General features: G+C 43.4%; 1 protein-coding gene across 1 annotated transcript in view; it reads right to left on the bottom strand.

The window, feature by feature from the left end:
- The window catches only part of DAPP1 (dual adaptor of phosphotyrosine and 3-phosphoinositides 1), a 51,524-nt gene that overhangs the window by 26,018 nt on the left and 2,357 nt on the right, over positions 1–23,149 (bottom strand). The window contains exon 2 of the mRNA XM_024211733.3: positions 601–723. Within this exon, the coding sequence (XP_024067501.1) occupies positions 601–723 (123 nt within the window). The remainder of the gene's footprint in view (positions 1–600; positions 724–23,149) is intronic.

The raw sequence follows: 23,149 nt of genomic DNA, 5'->3' as shown, positions 1-23,149 counted from the left end.
TGGCTTTTTGAGCAGTCACGCATTGCTGACTAAAGTACTGGCCCAGCATGGTGTAAAAACCTGGGATGGGTCCCAGGTTGCACTCTTAGGTTTCCCTAAGCTGTGGTCAGGATGCAATCAGGAGAAGTTATCTCCAGGCTACTAGAGTTAACTGTTGTGTTTACTACCATAAACTTCTCACCATGGAGTCTTTCTGCTCACTTCAGTCTGCCTCCCTTTATTATTATGGCTGCTAATCTAATTGGTTTTACCATTATAGAGGGTTTTGAGTGACTGTACAATGTTTAATTTTAAAGCAGTTCATGAAACGAAGCATCTCTCAGCAAGATGAACTCTTATGGACCTCTGAAGTTGGGCACAAATATTAGGTGTTGGGATGTTTGTTTCTTCCTGGTATGACATTCAACAGTATTTCACTCTGTCACAGCTTGCTGGTCAAAAACTTTTTTTGATTACTAGATCACAGAAACTATTAATGTGATTTTTATAAATTAAAGCGCATTACTATTGCAAATAAACATGGCAGTAAGTGAAGGATGCTTATAATTGGTAGTAACATAAAGTCATGTAAGTTAAATCAGTTTTCCCCCCATATTGTACCTTACTGAGAGAGAATACAAGTCATTCCTTTCATTACTCTTCCTTAAGAGATAGCTTCCATCACATCCATTGGAAAGAAGAAGAGCCTCTGCTGCATGGCGGGTGAGATTATCATGGTACCACCTAGCAAGACATAAAGGTTAAAGCTTCACTCAATTTTGGTTGACATGTAGTGAGTTGTGAAGCAGTAATAACTCCATAGTTGGGGCTGCAACCAGCTCTCTATTATAATCCTGAATATTCGCACATGCACGTTCTCTCTCGCACACACACACGCACACATTTAGCAGGACAACTCCTTTTGGCCTGGAAATTTTCAAGAGGAGACTATTTTTGGGAAGTTTGAAAGAAACTGGCTCAGTAAAAAATTAACACAATTCTGACTTGGGAGTGGGGGGGGGGGTGAGGCCAGCTATTTTGTTCAGTTATATCTCAAAAAGTGGATGGTTTTAAATATCCAAACTTCTCCTTCAGTTAGATCTTCCAAGGAACTAGTTCAGACTTTGATTGAAAACCTCAAATGTTATGACTATAAAGCCGCTTGTTTCCTTCCATTGAATGATGCAGGGGGTAGCAAATTGTGGCATATTACGGGAAAAAATCCAAGTTCTCTCAACTTAGTCTCCTGATACTACTGCAAACTGGGCCTCCAGACACCATAGTGAACAGGAGCATTGTGGGGGACAGACCCAAAGCAGGGCAGGGTAGGAGCTCGTGAGCTCCCTGGTTTCTGCAGCACGCTTCCTTCAAGTCTAGGTCGATTTCTGATTGGAAATTCACCCTCGAGTTACTGCTGTTTTCACCAATAGTTACAGTCTCTCCAGGACTGTGAACTTCCGCCTTCAGAAAGGGGGATTGTAGTGATGTGTCGCTTTAAGCCACTGTACCGTAACGGAACCATTCCAGTGCTTCTTGTGCAAGACTGTCCTTTAGCTTAAATACCTCTTCACCTCTCTGATGTGTACCCCTTGATCTATCTATAAAAAGCAATCAGATCTCCTCTCAGCCTTCTTTTTGCTAGGCTAAACAAGCCAAGTCTACTCTCATAAAAGCAATGCTTGTACTCTAATGGCATCAATAAGCATTCAGAACTAGACAATGAAAACACAGGTGGTGAGATGTGCACCCTGACTGGATTTATTTACATTACCAAGGGGTTAAGGCTGGATACACAAATGCAATGCAAATAGTATATAAAGTCACAAGCCAATCTGCCACCTGTTCAGCTCCACTGGTGTTCACAACGTTGGGAGCCCGATGTGATGAGCTGCTAGAATTTTAAGCACTATGTCATACAATTCTGCTCAGTATCTTGTTCACTTAAAAAGCTCAGTGGCAGCTGCTCTATGCTGGGACTCCCAATATCACTCTGGTGGGGCTGAACCAGTGGTAGCAACTACATTGTTCACAACATTTCCCTCCAGGGCCATAGAGGAATAAAGGAAGTGTGGAGCCAGACAACATTTAATGCATTTGATTATGTAAATCACAGGTTTCTATTAGATACATTATGAAAAACAGCCTTTCAGCAGGGATATTAAGGAGGGAAGATCCTCCGATGGAAAAGCTAATAATAGTACACCTCTACCCCGATATAACGCTGTCCTCGGGAGCCAAAAAATCTTACCGTGTTATAGGTGAAACCGCGTTATATCGAACTTGCTTTGATCCGCCGGAGTGCGCAGCCCCGCCCCCCCCCGGAGCACTGCTTTACCGCGTTATATCCGAATTCGTGTTATATCGGGTTGCATTATATCGGGGTAGAGGTGTATTCTCCTGGAATAACAGTATTGTGTGCCTCTTGCTCTTTTGACTCAGGTAATGCTGAAGATTATTTAAACTGAAAGGGAACCACAAATGACTCTCTATTATATTTTTTCAGTTTGTGCACTTTATGCATTTGACAGCACTTTGAGTATAGAAACTAAGTGAAAAGACCCTTTCAGACATCAATAGGCAAGCAGAAAAACCCATTTAAAAAAATCCAGGTAGACTGTTTAAAAGGTGCTCTCTCAGAAAATGAATTTTAATTAAAAAAAACAAAACAACTCAGGTTGACAATGTCCCTCTAAATACTTATTCACAGCTCATTCGTTGTTGTAGTTTCTACAAAAATCGGAGTTTAGCTTTCTATAATTTTTTTCCTTTCGTCCTGCAAGAGACATTGATTTAGGTGGAAGAAATTTCTTTACCCTTTTCAAGCTCTGTCTACTATCTTCTAAAGCTGTATTTCCTGAAATGTTTTTTCTCTGGTACACTTCCTCTTTTGGGCAAATGTCTCATGCAGCACATACTATTGTAACCAAAAAGATAATGGTGTTAAGAAAAACTCTGTACATTAATGTATCATCTCAGCAACACAGTTCATCCATATCACTAAACAAACTGCAGACAAATAGATCTGTCTTGATTAGAATCTTCAGTGGAGAAAGTATAACTTTTTGCAGCCGAGGGAAAGTGAGTGAAATTATTCTGTCATTTAAAAATGTTAAGTAGTCTCTTATAGCCAGGACTCCATCCTGCAAAGTTCTGAGCACTATTTGTGGGATGTAGGTTACCTGGTTTAATTTCTAGAGGAAGGTAACATAGAATAGAATAAAAAAGGGCATTGAATAAATGGGAAGATCTCACAGAAATTATCCTGGTACAACTTAAGGGTAGACTGGACACCAGAATGGGCACAGACCACACAGGCCAGACTACCAAACCCTGTTAAAGGCCCTGTCCCTATATAAAAAGTCTAAAAATGAGTGGGAGAGGAGAGAATACAATATCTGGCAGTCACATGGTCGACTGGGCCCTGTAAGAAGGAACTGGTCCAAACCACCTGTGCCTCATTAACAGCTTCACATGGCATCTGATAGAGGACAGCTGATCTCTATAAACATAGCGAAACAGAGAGAGGAAGCTGTGACAGGGACTGTAGGGTGGCACTGAGCAGAAGCCTCCTGCAGAAGACTCTTGACCAGCGAGGGAGGGCTGGAAGCACCAGGCAAGACAGAAGCCTGGGATTTGGGAAGAATTGCCAACAGCAGATTCCAGGGGAGAAGAAAAGAACCCCCAGCTTGGAAGGTCTGGGAGTGGTCTGCTAAAAGCAGGGAATTGAGTTGAACTTTGTAGACTTTGAGTTTTGTTCTGAACTTGGATGTTAATAAACCCAGACCGTAAGGAGAGGTGTCGAAGAGAGAGAAGTCTGTTTGTGGAGTTTATTGAGGATCCCTGATGAGAGGGAATGAAGCAGGGTGCTACAGAGCCACCCTAGCCACAAGGGGGCCCTCAGGAGGTAGCCAGTCCATATACCCTGGCAAGTGAAACTGTACTCTTGCTAATAAATAAATTACTAATGATACTGTACGTGTCTTAAGAGACAATTGTGATTTAGAGGACATTCTAGGCATGAATTGAGTTAGCATTTTGTTTTGAAACCTAAGGAAATCTGAGTATAGCAGGGCTCTTGTTTTTGTTTTTCCTTTCTTTGGTCTGTATATATATAAGAAAAGTTATTAGGACAAATTCTGCTCTCCGCTACACCAACAATGCATACGGTTTGAATTTAGACCAATGTAACTGAAAGCAGAAGTTGGACCACAGCATTTCCTGGCATTCATGATACAGCAGTCACTAAACTGACACTTGGTAACAGTGTGTCCCCCTTTTCTCCTCATTCATCATTGCAATTCAGTATTTAAATGGATACTTCCTATGAAGTTTTAATGATCATTTAAGATTGCTGCTTGAAGCCTATTTAAGAGGCAAAGGCCAGTTAGTCTGTATATCTCCTTATTAAAAAAGACTTCACAATTTTAAGCTCTATGGAAGACAAGACCCCAATGAAACCTAATACAGATAGAAACTTAACACTACCAAGATTGTTTGGGTTTAAGACCTGCTCAGAGAACCACCTACACAATATGCAATAAAACATAATGCACATTTAAAGATCAAAGCATCATCCTTTAAAACACCTGTTAGCCAAAATGGGCTTCATAACCAAGCCCCAGAATAACTAACAGTCAAAGGTCAGATCTGTGTTGTTCCAATACCATGGTGATGAGAACAGTATCAACACGTAGCCAGTTCTAGAGCTGGAAGAAAGGGCAACATGTTTTTTGTGAAATTTCATATAAAATGTTTCCTCACTTCATTCTGTGATCAAGAAACAAAGGTTTTCCCCCTAACATTTCCAGAAAATATTTATTTTCACATTGAAGGCATGTTAAACTTGAAGTTGTTCATGTACACTATTGTTCCATCAAAAGAAATGAGAGGTTTCAGAAGGCCTTCTATTTTTAAATCTCAGAAAGAAGTATTTTGAATAAAATGCCATTTTCACTTTCAAATACAGTTTCTTTTCAAGCACAAAAATTAAAATAGTTTTGATGAAATGGGACCTTTTTAACAAATTAAAAATTAAATGGAAAAACTTAACATTCATAAAATGGGGGTTCTAGGTTTTGTTCAAAATGTTCTCACACCTTTGATTGGATGTACTGTATTTTGGCTTTTAGGTTGAGGGGTTATTTTGGGAAGTGTTTGTATGCCAAGAAAGCCCACACACAAACAAAAATCCCTGAAATCCTGGTCAGCTCATAAAGTATAAATGGATGTGGCAATATCAATTAGCTGTTGCTACCAAAGCAACTGTGTCAAACTTAGTAGAATTACTTTCTTTCTTCTTTTTGCTGTCTGACACAATTAAAGGTCTCAGTAATCTGGACATTTTTTATTATTGACTGATCCTTGAGATGGTCACTCAAAATCTGTTTTCTTTCACCTACTGCATATATTTAGGGACAACCTTTTTTATTTTATTTTGGTTAAAGCCTGCAGACAAATCAAATATTTTCATGTAAATATCACTAGGAAAGTCTGTAAATGGCCATTTATGCATATAAATAGATGGTTTGCTCTCAGTCATAGTAACAGTTTTCCTCAAGTCAGCAGTGTGGATGTTCAAAAGGTCAGAATTCATCTCAGTACAAATCTGCTATGAAATGTACTTGGCAAACAAGTTTTTAATTACACTTGGCATTGCTGCTAGTGCGGGTCATCTGTTTGCAAAGGGAGTTCATGTGTGACACGAGCCGTGGGGCTGTCCCCCTGTAAAAGGCTTACAGATCAGTTTCCGGCCTGCACTAGCCTCGGTTTAACAATCCGTAGAAATATTTTAATGTTAAATATATAACCAAGACGTATTAAACCCATTGACATGCCACATTTTTATATTGTTCTTAATTTAGTTCTACTGCAGTACTGCCTAGGAGCCTCACTTGTCCCATTGTGCTAGGCACTGTGCAGACATAGTCAATAATAGTTGTTGATACAATATTGAAACAAGATCCAGACATCTTTTTATTGTCTCTCACAGTGAACTCCTCTACTTCTGCACAATTTTAACCACACACAAAGCTCATTAAAGCATCCTAGATTAACTCAAGGAGCCACCCAGAGCCTTATTTATTGACAATACAAATAACTGTCAGCTCAATTTATGCATCTTCAGGAAAACCCCATTTGGAAATAAACTGTTAACCAACCCCCATAAATTTGACTGAAGAAAAGCAGTATAAAATAGTCATGGTTATGTATAACTGGGTTCAAAAAAGAATTAGATAAGTTCATGGAGGATAGCTCTATCAATGGCTATTAGCCAAGATGGGCAGGGATGGAACCCCATGCTCTTGGTGTCCCTAAACCTCTGACTTCTAGAAGCTGGGACTGGATTTCAGGGGATGGATCACTCTATAATTTCCCTGTTCTGTTCACTCCCTCTGAAGCAGCTTGCACTGGCCACTGTCAGAAGATGGGATACTGGGTTAGGTAGATCACCGATGACCCACTATAGCCATTCTTATGTGAATAAACAATCCATTCTAAACATGTCTGCATACAACAGTACACTTGTTATTCACACATTGACGATAAATAAAACTTTTGGGTGTGAATATAGCACATCCAGCTAGGAGACCTGGATCAAAAGAACTTTACACTGGGTGGTCAACTTTAACTTAATCTCTGTTTTCATTCTATGTGATGCCTGAAGCAGACAGCTGTTTGGATTAGGGAATCCCATCTAGCTCAGTAGCTTCTTAAATACAGAAGGGATTGGGCCAAGCTGAGAGGGAAACAATGGGCAGGTGGAGAAGACAATTTATAGTCTTCACTGGTAATTTAAAACAAGTATTGCTAATGTTATGAGGAGGAAATTAATATTGCTGCTAGTATCATATAAAATGAAAGGACTGTTCACTGTTAAAGTATCTGTCTCTTTGAATGCATCACTAAGATCAGCCACGTGTAATTCCAATTCTTTGCTTTCTTTGAATACACTGAAAGCCATCTTATATAATATTTGTTTGAATTTGCACCGTGGTTTGGATTCTGTACACCTCTGAGATTCATCAAAGGGATTTTGGGAAGGTCCCTCCAAAAATAACTCCCCTACTTTACTCAGAATAAATAGTTTGCTTCTATGAGTAATGTTCCAAAAACAGAGCTCTACACACTGCAGACGTATTGTACTGAAGGTCACCCAGGGACACACAGCCTGCTTTGGGTTCTTGGGAGGGCTTTGTGTGAAAGGAGAGATTAAGGCATTCTAGTGCCATAGCTATCTCCACTGCCATTCATTTATGTGGTGCTAATATTTTTACAATGAGCTCCTCTTTGTCTGTGCTAAATCCTACGTACAATATGAGGAGAGATGGAAGGTTGTTTGCAGAGAGGAGGAATGAGGGACCATGCAATCTTATTTATTTGTATCATCATTTCCACAAAAGTCATTTCTTGGAAACATAACCAAAGAGACAGGTGATGCTCTCAGACAAACAAACTTATACTGAGTCCTGATAATGTTAATACTTTGCTCCAGAAATTTATTTTAGGCTTAATTGGCACGTGCACACAAAAACACATATGCTCTCATGGGATCATTGTGTCCGACCAGGGCATGATCCCCAAGGAAACCCAAGTAACAGTCCCATCACCATCTTCCATTTGGGGAAGGCTGCTTTAAATTACAACCTTATCTACACAGGACCCCTCCCCTGTGCTGAATCAGTGCCTCTCCTGGGTACATTCACCCTGACTCTTTGGCTTTGGAAGTCTTCCAGTAGGTCTAATAGATGTACATTATTGGTTGTTACTGTTTCTCCAGAAGTTCTAATTTCTCCCAGCAAAACCTCAGCTCTTCAATTAATTTTCAATTTCTTGGTTCCTGCTTTATTTTTTTGTCTGGGCTCTCCACTATTTGTCACAGCTTCTGTGATACAGAACTTCATTTTTTCACCTCTGCCAGAGGACATTCTTGTTTTCATCTGTTGCTTCAATTACTTGTTACCCTGGGTAACCTCATCTCTTTATCCCAGGCTCGTAACCATGGTACAGTATGTGAGTGTCTAAGAGCACTTCTAATGAATTTACTATTAGAGGCTCATCCTCTGATAGGGTATTTTCCCTGCTCATTCAGGGAGGGAACAACATTTCTTTTTGATTCTGGTCAAAGATGGTGCTGGTCTGATGCTGGCTTTTTTTTTTTTTAGTATGTACATAGCAATAATGAGCACTGACTTCTCTTGCTTCAGAGGAGAATAACTTTCAGGAATTAAAGTCACCTTCTGCTAGCCTACTGTTTTATTGACAGATTAAATGAGTGATAGGATAGGCTTTACTGGAGCTGCTGTTCACAGAAAAGATGACAAGAGAGAGCTCCCCTGAAAGGCAAGAACAGAGCTCAGCCTTGTTCTAAAGCCTTATCTACACTTGGCTTTTAGCCACCAGTGCAAACTCCTGTTGTAGAACAAGGTAAGCTTTGCAACAGCACAAATTGTGTCTATGCTAGGAGTTTGCATTGGTGCAACTACAGTGGTCGTTAAAATCCCAGTGTAGACAATGTGTTAGTCGTATAGCCTCTTATTTTACAATATTCAGATGTACTTAGCATGGTGACAGGCATTGTACAGACAAATATGAGAAGAAGCTTTTCTTCCAATTTTTTTTTTAACTCTCAGCAATGATACTTGTCTCAGCAAGTGTTATCTGAAAATCAGATAACATTTTTTGCAAGAACAGGCTTGTCTGTACCCCTATCACATTTTTGTGTCTTGAGCAGAATATCTACCTCAGTAATAAGACTTAATGGAGAGAAACTAGTGGTAAATCAGAACTTCCACATAATAAGAATTTAGGCAACCTTCAGTGTCTTCTTAGCGACACCAATCACTATTCACTTGGGTCGCTTCCCCACTTCATTTTATGAAGCAGCAAGTGAATGTAATATTGCACCTATAGATGGGTCATTGGCAGCAGGGGCGGCTCTATGTATTTTGCTGCCCCAAGCACGGCAGCCAGGTGGCTTTCGGCGGCGCGCCTGCAGGAGGTCCGCCGGTCCCGCGGCTTCAGCGTACCCGCTGCCGAAACCACGGGACCAGCAGACCTCCCGCAGGTATGCCGCCGAAGGCAGCCTGACTGTCCCCCCCACCTCCCCGCGACCGGCAGGCCGCCCCCCGGGGCTTGCCGCCCCAGGCACGCGCTTGGTGCGCTGGTGCCTGGAGCTGCCCCTGATTGGCAGCAGGGAGTGAACCTGGGACCTCTAGATCTTAATGCATCAGCCTCTTCCCTAAACTAAAAGAGCCTGCTTTGTTAGTTGAGGCTTCTGAATCTCTATATGTGGCCCAGCCACCATGTGAAGGGGACAGCTCACTGCATTGAGTGGATGTGGGTTACACGTGGCTCCCCATCAGGGATCTTTATTTTCCCCTCATCAGGCGAATTTTCACAGATATACTCTAAAAAACAGAATTTGAATTGAAAACAACATTGTGTGGAGGTGTCCTCTTCCTAGCCCCCACCTACACCAAGACTGACCAAAGATTCTCTCCTGTCCCCAAGATATTACCAGCCTGAAGATTCTTTCATAGATTCATAGATTCTAGGACTGGAAGGGACCTCGAGAGGTCATCGAGTCCAGTCCCCTGCCCTCATGGCAGGACCAAATACTGTCTACACCATCCCTGATAGACATTTATCTAACCTACTCTTAAATATCTCCAGAGATGGAGATTCCACAACCTCCCTAGGCAATTTATTCCAGTGTTTAACCACCCTGACAGTTAGGAACTTTTTCCTAATGTCCAACCTAAACCTCCCTTGCTGCAGTTTAAGCCCATTGCTTCTTATTCTATCCTTAGAGGCTAAGGTGAACAAGTTTTCTCCCTCCTCCTTATGACACCCTTTTAGATACCTGAAAACTGCTATCATGTCCCCTCTCAGTCTTCTCTTTTCCAAACTAAACAAACCCAATTCTTTCAGCCTTCCTTCATAGGTCATGTTCTCAAGACCTTTAATCATTCTTGTTGCTCTTCTCTGGACCCTCTCCAATTTCTCCACATCTTTCTTCAAATGCGGTGCCCAGAACTGGACACAATACTCCAGTTGAGGCCTAACCAGCGCAGAGTAGAGCGGAAGAATGAATTCTCGTGTCTTGCTCACAACACACCTGTTAATACATCCCAGAATCATGTTTACTTTTTTTGCAACAGCATCACATCCCCAGTGTAAAGAGTAAAGAGTCTGGCAGCATAGTTGTAGCGGGGTGGACACCCGCTCCTGCCTGAAAGGGCCTGAAACAGCCCTGGGAGAAGGCTGGGGCAGGGAAGGCTGAGCTGATTCGGGGGAAGTGGCTGCAGCTGGGGCCATGCCCCAAACAGACTCAGCTGGCCCTATAAAGGCTGGGGAGCCAGGAGCTCAGATAGTCTCTCTCTCTCTGTACTCAGAGAGAGAAGGGCCTGGCTGCAGGGAGCTAAGACAGGGTACCTGAGTGGAGCAGGGCTGGGAAAAGCCTGAGGAGCTCCAGCCTGGAAAGCCCCAGGCTGCGGCCTAGCACTGGGCCAAGGGGTACTGGGGGTTGCAGAGGGCAGCCCAGAGGTAGGCCAAGGCAGCAGGTCCAAACCCTCCTTGCCAGTGATGAGTAGGCTGATACTGCAGTCTGCCCCAGGTGTGGGGCTAGACGATGACTGGCAGTAGCCTTACACTGAGGCGAGGTGGGATTAGTGGGTGGGGGTTCCCCTGGGAGGGGAGACCCAGTGTGTGTGGGTACTGCCAGCGGGCAGCACCCAGAGCAAGGGGCACCGGGGTCCTGGGAGGGACACGGGAGCCAGCAGAGGACAAGGCGGATCACCGGCCTGTAGAGGGCGCTCCGGGGAGGATTGAGCTGATTCCCCAGATGACCAGCAGGAGGTGCCGGAGGGGTAAGTCCGACCCCTTACAAAGTGGGGGAGAATGCGGGCATAGGCGGTCCACCCCTGACACAAGGGGCAAGGCAAGGACAGCAGGACTATTGCCTGGACTGGGGAAACTGAGGAACGGGACAATGGGTCCCGTATACACCGGGGTATATTATGCAGAGACCCCGGGGGTTGTCCCTGGGTGGGGCCCGGCGTCAGTGGCCCAGTGGAAGGGGGCTGACGGCCTGAAGGGGGCCCGGGAGACCCGGGACAGACTGTGGGAGGCACTGTGGGCCCTCCAGGCACAGATCGGCCAGCTGGCGGAGGAGCAGCGGGCCGTGCGAACACTCCTGAGGAGGGAGTATAAAAGAGACCGCGGAGGGCGTGGGCCACAGAGTGCCAGGGCCAGGAGGCCCGTGGCGAAGGCTTGCTACGCCTGCGGTCAGGCTGGACATTTAAAACGGGACTGTCCCGACGGGGCTGGAGGCAGAGGACCTCACCCTGCAAGGCGACGGAGCCCAATCCCTCAAGTAGGCCATGGGGGGAGGGAACCTCGGCGGTTGTGGGCATGTTGGGCCTGTGGGCGCAGGGGGCACCTGGAGCGGGAGTGCCCCGGCCCCAGGAATAAGGCCCAGGGCAACCCAGGGAGGGTTGGCCCGGCGAAGGACAAAAGGATGACGAGGCCCGGGGCAGCACGGAGGCGGGATGCCTGCTGGGGCTGCAGGGAGCCCGGGCATATAAGGAGGCACTGCCCCCTCAGAAGAACTGAGGAGAGCGCGGAGGAGGTGCTGGTAGGCCCAGGAGGGGCAGGGCTGGAGGCCGAGGCGGAAGCCAGGATGGAGGGGACCCCGAGGGAGGTCGGGGCCCAGACCATCGCTGGGCTGGCCTCCAGTGAGAAGAACCAGACTGACTGGGCCCAGCAGAGGCTGGGACCTAGTCTGTAGTGGGGCAGGTCACTGTGGGAACCCAGACCCTGAGGGAAGAGGGCCTGGGGGAGTCGGGCTTGCGTGTACAGCTGGAGGCTGCAGAGCGGGCCCTCCGCGAGGCCGAAGCGAGAGCCTTGGACCTCGCTAAGGAGTATGAGGCCGTCGTCGAGAAGGAGACCCACTTGCAGAAGGGGCTAGAAGACAGCGAGAAGAAGCGGGCGGCTCTGGAGGCGCACGGGCGATTGGTCCAGGCCAGGAGACACCCCTAACCCAGGGGTGGTGATCTTGAGGGGGGGGGTGTAGCGGGGTGGACACCCGCTCCTGCCTGAAAGGGCCTGAAACAGCAGCAGAGGACAAGGCGGATCACCGGCCTGCAGAGGGCGCTCCGGGCAGGATTGAGCTGATTCCCCAGACGACCAGCAGGAGGTGCCGCAGAGGTGAGTCCGACCCCTTACAATAGTGTAGTAAAATCTCATTCTCTGGCAAGTTAGTGACAGAAAGGTAAGAGGGCTGTCATTTGATTTGTAAAGATCTATATAACCATAATTTCAATGGTGTCACCCTCTGCAACATGGTGGGGGGGACTCACTGTCCCACCCACCCATCCTCTGGCTCCCAGCTCCAGGTCCTCCAGTTGGTGGAAATTTTGATAATACAATGTCATCGGAAATGGGTCCAGTTGGGTATCATTCGAAAGCCCTTTCTCCCACAAGCACAATGGTACCAAATATGACAAACCTAGAACAATTATGTAGATGTATATTTGAGAAAATGATTTTAAAATCAATATTTTTAAATTGTACTTTAACATAGAGATGCGCCGCTTACACCAAAAAGACATTGACCTTTGGTAATCCTAGGGAAGCTAGCCTTGACATGTAGGACTGAAAACATTTATTCATCAAAGCCATCATCTGTGTCATTTCCATCTAGGGCACCACTGCTAGACACATTATCACATAGAATCATAGAATATCAGGGTTGGAAGGGACGTTTGGAGGTCATCTAGTCCAACCCCCTGCTCAAAGCAGAACCAATTCCCAACTAAATCATCCCAGCCAGGGCTTTGTCAAGCCTGACCTTAAAAACCTCTAAGGATGGAGATTCCACTACCTCCCTAGGTAACCCATTCCAGTGCTTCACCACCCTCCTAGTGAAAAAGTTTTTCCTAATATCCAACCTAAACCTCCCCCACTGCAACTTGAGACCATTACTCCTTGTTCTGTCATCTGCTACCACTGAGAACAGTCTAGATCCATCCTCTTTGGAACCTCCTTTCAGGTAGTTGAAAGCAGCTATCAAATCCCCCCTCATTCTTCTCTTCTGCAGACTAAACAATCCCAGTTCCCTCAGCCTCTCCTCATAAGTCATGTTCTCCAGCCCCCTAATCATTTTTGTTGCCCTCCGCTGGACTCTTTCCAATTTTTCCACATCCTTCTTGTAGTGTGGGACCCAAAACTGGACACAGTACTCCAGATGAGGCCTCACCAATGTAGAATAGAGGGGAATGATCACATCCCTCGATCTGCTGGCAATACCCCTACTTATACAGCCCAAAATGCCGTTAGCCTTCTTGGCAACAAGGGCACACTGTCAACTCATATCCAGCTTCTCGTCCACTGTAACCCGTAGGTCCTTTTCTGCAGAACTGCTGCCTAGCCATTCGGTCCCTAGTCTGTAGCAGTGCATGGGATTCTTCTGTCCTAAGTGCAGGACTCTGCACTTGTCCTTGTTGAACCTTATCATATCTCTTTTGGCCCAATCCTATAATTTGTCTAGGTCCCTCTGTATCCTATCCCTACCCTCCAGCATATCTACCACTCCTCCCAGTTTAGTGTCATCTGCAAACTTGCTGAGGGTGCAGTCCACGCCATCCTCCAGATTATTAATGAAGATATTGAACAAAACCGGCCCCAGGACAGACCCTTGGGGCACTCCGCTTGATACCGGCTGCCAACTAGACATGGCGCCATTGATCTACCCATTGAGCCCGACGATCTAGCCAGCTTTCTATCCACCTTTATAGTCCATTCATCCAGCCCATACTTCTTTAACTTTCCGGCAAGAATACTGTGGGAGACCGTATCTAAAGCTTTGCTAAAGTCAAGGAATAACACGTCCACTGCTTTCCCCTCATCCACAGAGCCAGTTATCTCGTCATACAAGGCAATTAGGTTAGTCAGGCATGACTTGCCCTTGGTGAATCCATGCTGACTGTTCCTGATCATTTTCTTCTCCTCTACACTTGCACGTCTCCATACAAGGCAGGCTGTTGGCCAAATATTTGCAGGGTGAACATCTGGTCTTTGCACATGAGCATTTGACTAGCTGAAGGATTGATTGGGGAAAGCATGGTATTTCACACACAACTGGTGTGGTCAGTCCATCCTCCAAGACCCATCCATGCCTGATGGGGAGGACAGCTTTGGATGTGCTCGATCATTCTGGAACCATTCCATTGCTTGATAATTTGTCCTCTTGATAGCTGGTATAAATGCATCCCTTGTCGGCGGTAATTTTTCCTCTATATGCCTGCTTGTTGGAAACCATTCACCAATGTAGCTCTGCAAGTGTCACAATATCAGTCTTCATAAACCTAAACTCAGCATATGAATGCCTCCAGTGCATTTATGACCTCATCAGCGACTGTCTCAGCCATTCTGAACACCTTCAGAGTGAGGAGAGAGAGTTTTAGAGACTGAATCAAATGCCTTCCAGGAGGATAATTTGGTCTTTCTAGCCAACCTTCCAGTAGTGTCACATCCTGAAAGGGCATGGAAACCTGGCAGTGTGGCAGCTTTTAATAGTCCAAGTGAAAGGAACACATCTCTGAGGGATAAACAGCAATGCTGTCCCGCAACAGCAGGCACAAAAACAGAATCTGGCAGAAGTCTTGGATAGTGTCTCACAGAGAGCACTAGAACATCTGTGTCTTGTGCAAAAATCTGGAATTTAGTAACATCTCTCTCTGTGGCATTGATGGCATGCAACATAGTTTTAGTGTCGGCCTCCTCGTGGGAACTACGAAGAAACCCCATTGAACAGTAAGAGGCAGCAATTTCATTACGCCATGCGATGACAAAATTCTCTGGGAAATTCTTCACATGCTGGAGCATTTTTCCTGCAAGATACAGTTAACTCATCCTTTGTGTGAGCACGAGACAGTAGCTTCTTCATTGTGACACCACAGGCGTTTGTGGAGTCAATGATTTTGTAGTGGAGAGGTGCAAAATCAAGGAGTCTCTTCTTTTTGGTAATATTTTTAATTGATTCCTCTGCATACGTGTCCTACATGAGATGGACTTTGTCACAGGTCTAGTATTTTCTCTTCAGCCTCCTAACCAAGTGTTCAGCCAAATCTTGGGAGGCGTTACCATAGTAACTCGGGCCCTGGCACTAGCACCTGTGGCATCTGTGGTGCAGCAGCACAGAATGATGTCCTGAGGAGGGAGAGAGAGAAACCAGGAGAGGGCAGCTCAAGCTCGGAATCTGCCTGCAGCAGGCAGTTGGAAAGTGGTTAGAGAAGAATGGGTGAAAAGTGACTGTGCCGGGGTGACAAGGGGATTGGCCAGAGGAAGCTGTGTTAAAGGAAGCTGGACGGTGAAGGGCCATATGCAAGGAGCCCGGGCGCAGAGTGTACAAAGCGTGAGACCAGTGAGATTGGTATTTGGGACACTGACCGTTTGGGCGCTTGGGTGTAGTCCTCCAGGTGAGGAGTTGTTGTTCACTGATGGACCTGTTGGAAAGAGGTGCAGTTATTGCAGCCTCAAAACAAAGGAGCATCACAAGCTGGAGAGAGGTGAAGGCCAAACAGCAGGGGTGAAGCTGAAGTTTGCAGCCAGGGAAAGGAAGAATTGATTCCACCTTCAGCTGACACAGCATTTTGTTGAAAAAACTTTTTATTGTGACAGTTATTTACAGTTTATTATTTTCCTAAGCAAGCATTTGATATTATTTTATATTACATTCTTGTTCTATTATTTATATTGTTCCTGCCAAATTTCTGGGGTTTTTCCCTTTATAAAGTTTAAAATGTAAGGTTATATCCATTGTATTGGTTTGCCTCTGCCTCTCCTCATAGTAGGGATAACCTAGCCAAAGCCTGGGTCACTGCATTAACAGTTTCTGGTTTGTCACTAACTTGTGCTTTATCTATAATTGCTACAATGAAAGCCCTCTGTTGGCATCAAGTACCAGTTGTGTTGTCAGTAGGTGCTGGCTTAGGAACACCATGCAAGATGTGCATTAGTTAGCTTTTTGTTTGGCACATATACGTTGTTCTGTTGCATTCAAACATCAATCGGGTACTTTCCCAAAGACTCACGTAGATCAACATCACAATGGGGTCTGGACTGACCAGGAGACAAGCAAACTATTACCTGTCTGCAGTGAGCTCTGTAATAGGATCTGCCACCTTCACTTTGACTTTCTTCTTTTCATTCCAGTACAGCTTTTGTCTGTTCTTCTTGATTGGAGCCCATCCATTGACAGAGCCTTGGATAATTCTTTGCGTTTTGAAGGTTTCATACAAATAATGACCCAAAGTATCCATTCAACTACCATCTTTAGCTAACTCATCACTGAAGACTGTTTTTCTCATTATATTAATGAGCTCCGGTTCATCATATGCGAATGGGTTGCCAATGTGACTAAGCTCAACCTGTAGCTTTAAAATTGCCCCTTCTTGGCATTAAACACTCAATGAGTCTAGATGGAGTTTGGTTACTTCTGGGTAAGTCATCCCAGCCATGATTAATGTTTCATTCCAAATTCAATGGAGTTCCTTTTTTAAATTCTTCCCATATGTCCAGGTCAGACTTCTCTACACCTCTTATTTCAGTGAGGTACCAGGCAATCATCGCAGAATAGTTCATCTAAAGCAAAAAAGTATTTCATGAAGTCTTCCAATGCTGCAAGGTGCAAATTCCAATTAGCAGTCCTGACAAATTGAATAAAAAGCAACAAAGGCTCAACCATCTTCAGGTATTGCTGCACCATCCCAAAAGTTGGCTTTGTCACCAATTCAACCTGATGAAATTGCTTGAACCGTTCCGTGATGTTGCAGCTCTCCAGGGTGCTCAATAGGTCATGGGGAGTGGAATGTAGTCTGGGTGTGTGGAACTGGTTTGGCAAGACCTGTACACTTTGGAAAATGACTTCGAACACATCAGTCTGCTTTTCACAGAAGACGTAGAATTATGTTATGTAATGTACAGTAGAACCTCAGCGTTACGAACACCTCGGGAATAGAGGTTGTTCGTAAATCTGAACAATACATTATGGTTGTTCTTTCAAAAGTTTACAACTGAACATTGACTTAATACAGCTTTGAAACTTTACTATGTAGAAGAAAAATGCTCCTTTCTCTTTATTTTTTGTAGTAGTTTACGATTAACACAGTACTGTACTGTTTGTTTGTTTTGTTGTTTGTTTGTTTTTTGGGGGGGGGGGGCGGTTGTCTCTGCTGCTGCCTGATTGTGTATGTCTGGTTCCAAATGAGGTTTGTGATTGATTGGTTAGTTTGTAACTCTGGTGTCCATAACTCTGAGGTTCTACTGTACTTATGTACCAATGTGCATACCATTTGCGGATGGATTCCAGTATTTCTGGAGATGCTGACGTCTTAACTAGTGCCTCATTACAACTCTTTTGACGTAATAAACAAAGCTGAAAATCAATACCACTGAACTACTACTTTTTTTTGCCAATGATGGTAAATCAATTTGAAGCACTGCTTCCACTTATAGTAATCTGTAACATCAAAAAAATAATTGGATATCGGGTTCTGAGTATTAACTGGTAACACAGTACTGTCAGTCAAGGGTCACATTTTAACTGTGTGAGGGCTGCATGTTTGACATGCCTATTTTAAAACATTTTCTTGAATATATATCTGCATAGAATCATCAAACTGGAAAGGACCTCAAGAGGTCACCTAGTTCAGTTCCCTGCGCTCGTGGCAGGACTAAGATTATCTAGACCATTCCTGACAGGTGTTTGTCTAACCTCTTCTTAACCTGCGTAATTGTACTAGGTTTGTCGTGTTTGGTACCATTGCCCTTGTGGGATAAAGGGATTTTGAATCATACTCAATTATGATTCTGTAGATTTTTTGCAAATCAAATGACACCTCTCTTACCTTTCTATTGCCCATGGAATTATGCATGTTCCCAGACAGAAAGAGCCAGATCTAAAGCCCACTGAAGTCAATAGGAAAGCCTTTTATGACTTCAGTGGGCATTGGATCAAACACAAAGTGGACCACTACTCTGAAAAGTGACTTTGCAATATGGCATCACTGGTTCCTATATTTATTGTCTCATTGATTTCCAGATCAATTATGCTGAGTTACTAGTTTAAAAAAAAAATCTTTTTCTACCCGCCAGCCCTGGAAACTCCATCTGGTATCTGAGAGTCAGACTGGGTTCTTTCTGCCTCACATGTCACTAACAGTAAGGATTCTGCAATCAGCACATAGCTAATAATTCTGCTGACGGAGTGTGAACAGAAATAGCATCAAACTCCCTCTCCCTCTCTAGGGCTAAAATGAGTAAAGGATAGCAGAAAATTATTTTAGTCAGTAAACAGAAACAAATATCCACAGGGAGCAGAACTACTGAGTAAGAAGGGGCCTACTTTGCAAAACAAAACCAGGCTTTAAGGTCAGATCCTCCTCCATTATTTTGTTCTGTTAGAGAAAAAATAATAAAATGTAGGAACATGAGTAATTGAAACTAATTTATCCAACCTTAAAGGCTTATGTCTTTTCTAGCTGTATTCTTTTTCTCCTTCCGCTTCTTTATTCTCTTCCACTCTCACTTCCATTTTCTCTTCCCCTTCTCTCAACTGATTATCTATTTCTGTGTGTCTCCAATTTCCTTTCCTTCATCTTTAGATCCTCATCTGCTTTCTAATATAATAATCTATTTCCATAAGGGTCTAATTCTGACCTTGGTTAAACAGATAGATACAGGAGGATAGAACAGGACCCTAAGCATTTAACCTGTGCTCATCACTCTGTCAGAGTACATAATAAAAATGTATCACTACAGTATAAAGGCCTGAATGTGGTCTAGTTTCCTCCCTCCTTCCACCTAAAGAAATGTGTTGTTCAGTATAACATAGCATACTACTTAAGTATGTACAAAACCCATCAGTGTGGAAAAACAAGAGATGAACTGTATACACATTACAAAAAAGAAACTCTTGGCATGTACAGAAAAACACTTCAAAAATATTACACAATGTTGCTGTCACCTCCATACCAGAAAGAACAGAAAATGAACCAGTAGCACTGCAATTCATACTTATTGAAATTACATTGCAGAACTGGCCTCTTGCTTCTCGGATGACAAGCTGATCCACATTCTAATCTCTTGCGCAAATATGTGAATTACAAGAGGATGGAATTCCCCTATGCCCCATGATTGCATCAAACGTGTTTCTAATCGCAACACAAATAGAAGTTAGCATATATGAACAGAAACAGCTATAAACACTATAAGTAGATCCTAGGAGCAACCAAATACAGAATTTTTAAAAATTGCCTTTTTCCCCCCTTTTTCAGTAAGAAGTCTCGATAACAATCTTTTGCAGACACCTCTGTGTATCTCTCAGTGAATTTCAATTTTAATCTTTTTAGTAATTTCAGGGAAGAGAGTTTTAACTGATGACTCCAGTCTCTTAGGCTATTCAGGATGTTCCAGCTTTTTCCTTTTCGCTCCTTTTGCCAGACACCTTCTCAGTGCACCAAACACCTTCCTTGTGTCGTTAGCAACATTTGAGTTTTCACACTTGACTCATAATTATCTGACCCCCAAAAACTCTTGGCTACCAAAAGAGCTCCAAACATTTACTGCCTATACCGGCCATCATCCTTCCACCCCCGCTCCCACCCCCAAGATTGGGTGGCCAAAGGGAAGAGAATGTAAAGAGGAAAAACTTCTTGTGGTGGTGGGGTTCTCCAAAACTGTATGGTGGCTAAACAAAAGAAAGAAGAGAGTGAGGCATGGCTAGTTTCTGGTTTTGATTTGAAAACTTCCCAATTAGAAAGAGTAAAAATATGTCTCTTGAAAGAAAACTGAGATTCTGGAGAAAAATAACCCAATCTGAGGAAAATCTGCAGTCAGACCCCAAAGAACTGGATTTACATTGCTTGAGATTATCTCTGTTTAAAATTTTCAGGGAAAAATCTTACCTCCTGCTTGTTGACATTTTGAGTGATATATGTTTTTGAGTTATGTCAGAGGTGGGAGGGAAAAGGTGCTTTTTGCAAACATTGGTTTCAATGTTTTGACACAACAGGAATACAAACAACTGTTGTCAAAATTAGTGCACAGAGTACTTGAAGTTACGGCATTACTCTGGGTGTCTAGAGAAGGATTTCACCATGGATTGCATGGGTTCTAGTTATTGCAGTCATTTTATGTTCCTGTCCATTTCTGATTTGATGGAAGGGTGACACATAAGGCATTTCCTGTAGCCTCTCTCCTTTGTCTCAAACATGAAGAAATTTTTTTCCTCACACTTCAATTGACATGGTTTCCCATTTCTGATGGCTACTTCTTCAAAGCCTCTCCAACTTCTTTGTTTCTGTACAGTGAAGCAGAAGGTATGTCTGGTGCAGTTTCTTCACTGGCACATGAATTGCACACCTCTTTTGGAGGTGTAGTGTGCCTTATGTCTAATGGCTTTCAGTTTAGCAATGAGCCACTATTGCTTGGTCCCAAGTGCATCCAGGTGCCTTCAACAACCCCAAAAGTTTGCCAGTAACCTATAATGATTTTGTGCTATTAGCTGCGGCTCATTGACTTTACAGTTAATTTAAAAAACACATTACTTAAGTGGTGGTTACGCAGTGTGTATCCTTCCACTTTGAAAACTAGTTTCTACTCAAAAGCTGATACAAAATAGTAGGGAAAAGGTTATAAACGCCTGTTCTAAACTATTCTAATTATATTAATTTTTTTTTTAATTTTCTTCTAACATTAACTTATTTTTCCAAAGTTCCTGGGGTATTTGTGTTCCTAGCTCCCCTGTCCTGTGGCCCAAATGTCTAGCTGCCTTTTCAACAGCAGTTTATGGCCTAACAGCCAGTTTCAACTCACTTTCTTCTATTAAAAAAACAAGTGGAATAATGAACAACTCATTTTAGCTTTTATAGTAGAACATGGGTTAAAAATAGCGGAAAGGCCACAAACCACTGCTTAAAGAATAGACTGGCACTTGACCGAAAGGAACAGTTAAAACTTCACTTTTTCTCCTCTTGACCTTCCTCCTTTTTGTTTCAATTCAGTCTAACCCTTCCACCTCTTCAATTAAGGTGTGACAGAACTCACAATAAACATCTCATAGTATCCCAACAAGGCCTCCAGCAAATCAAGGGAAGACCAGAATTGACATTCCTGATATAAATAACAACAAGCAGACAAAAACATTTCAAGTGAATGAACAAAAAGACAACCAACCATTCAGGCCTCCTTTATACACCCTAAGGAAACAAAAAAAGGTTATGGAATTAAACTAAATCAAGCCTTAAACTGGTTTAGATGTATCTATAGTAGGAGTTTGCACTGGTGTAAGTAGATTGATTTTTAAATTGTTACACTGGTCCAACTTTTCTAATATAGGCCAGGTCTAATCCAATGTATTACAAAAGTCCCAGCATCTTTCCTTTTATTTTTTCCTTTAGTTATTTTCCCATTTGATTCTCATATTACACGTTGGAATAAATGCACAGGCATTTCTTTCAGTGTGTGATCACTCACTATCTATTTTTTCTTTAAAGAATTTCAATTTAAAAAAATTACATTACTTATATTAAAGTAATGCTGAGAGGCCCCGAAAAGGTTCCAAGTTTTGTTGCACAAGGGACTGCACAAATGTATGGGTAGTCATTTGTCCTTGTCCTAAAGACTGATGTTAACCGAAAAAGCCTGCATTATAGGTGAGAATTTAAGGCTGTGAGCTTGCGAGATGGTCTATGTGGATGGATCCCCATGTCCAGTGTAGGTGAGAGGCTTCAAGGAGCCAGCTCTCAGACCCAAGAGATATCTGGTGAATCCTATTAACCGGGAGAAAAAAGGGGAGACTTTGTCTTCTCAGACTGAGGTACCCTTCCTGTATACCCTCGTTCCCCCTCATAAGGGAAGGGTGAGAGCGTTCAGAGATGGGCTGAATCCTAGCAGTTAGGCTGAAGGGGACCAACCCTGAATATTGGTTATTTGGCAAGGGGCCTTTTAACATTGCACTGTGCTCAAGTAGATGCCTGGTATTTGGGGGTGGGTGGGGTGGAGCCCCTTCCGTTAAAATTAAAAGTAAAATAAATAAAGTTGCAGCCCTTCTCCTTTTCAATCCATCCCTGCATCTATGTTTCATTCACCTGCGTGTCCTGATCTGCTATGTCATGGTTGAAAATTTACAGCTGTGATTCTGCAAGATTGTCTCTGAGGATGGATTCCCACTGAAGTCAGTGGGGCTCCACGTGGGCACAGGTCTCTGCCTGCTCAGACTAACTTACTGGATGGGGATCTAAATGAATAAGTCGGGTAATAAGAAGTTATGATTCTCACAGCAGCTACAACTCAGCCTATTTGCACATGGCTAAAGCGTACCTTTAACATCATGACCAGTAATATTACAAATGAAAAAGAGAAATAAGTTACAGTTGCTGTGGGAACCATTACTCAGTGCTTTCATTTCACTTTTGCTATGAGCAGATCTTCCAGCCTATACACTTTCAAATGGGGATGGGGGGGGAATATCTGTTGGGAGGAGGTTTTAATTCTGAGTTTCTGCAGAGTGTCCAATTTACTTACTTCATTAATTAAACTGGTCATCAAAAGAAATACACACAATCTCCACCCTTACATTAAGCATTTTTTTCCTTTGTGGGTCTTCTAATCTTCATCAACTTCCTCAGAAATTATAGATGCCCTCCCAGCCTTTCTGCTTCTGGGATTTTATTGGTGGTTTTCTCCTTCCTTCTTTGCCTCTTCTGCTTCAATTTCATGACTTCTCTCCCCCTCCTCACTCCCATCTATGCTGTTGCTCCCATCCACAGCTTTTGCCTAGAACAACACTGCCAGCCTGAAACTGATACAAGCCTAGTCAGTTTCACTTTCTTGGCATGATGAAAGCACTGTAGGCAGATCTTGCAAAATGCACTCAACTAATTACCAGCAGTGCCTAAGGAACTGGCCCATAGTTTAAACTTTCGTGTGTGTATGTATAGCTAACATTTTCAACAGTGGCTAGTAATTTTGAGTGACTCCATTTCTGGGCACCCAATTTGTGACACGTTTTCAGAAGTACTGTGTAACAAGACTGAAACCAAACCCTATCAGCAGATTATGATCTAGGCTAGGTCTACACTACGGGAGGGGGGGTCGACCTAAGATA

Source organism: Terrapene carolina, unplaced genomic scaffold (genome assembly GCF_002925995.2).
Source record: "Terrapene carolina triunguis isolate 2854851 unplaced genomic scaffold, T_m_triunguis-2.0 Scaffold706, whole genome shotgun sequence".
Classification (NCBI taxonomy): Eukaryota; Metazoa; Chordata; order Testudines; family Emydidae; genus Terrapene; species Terrapene triunguis.
Note: the sequence above shows the minus strand (reverse complement) of the source record. Positions and strands in the feature narration are given on the sequence as shown.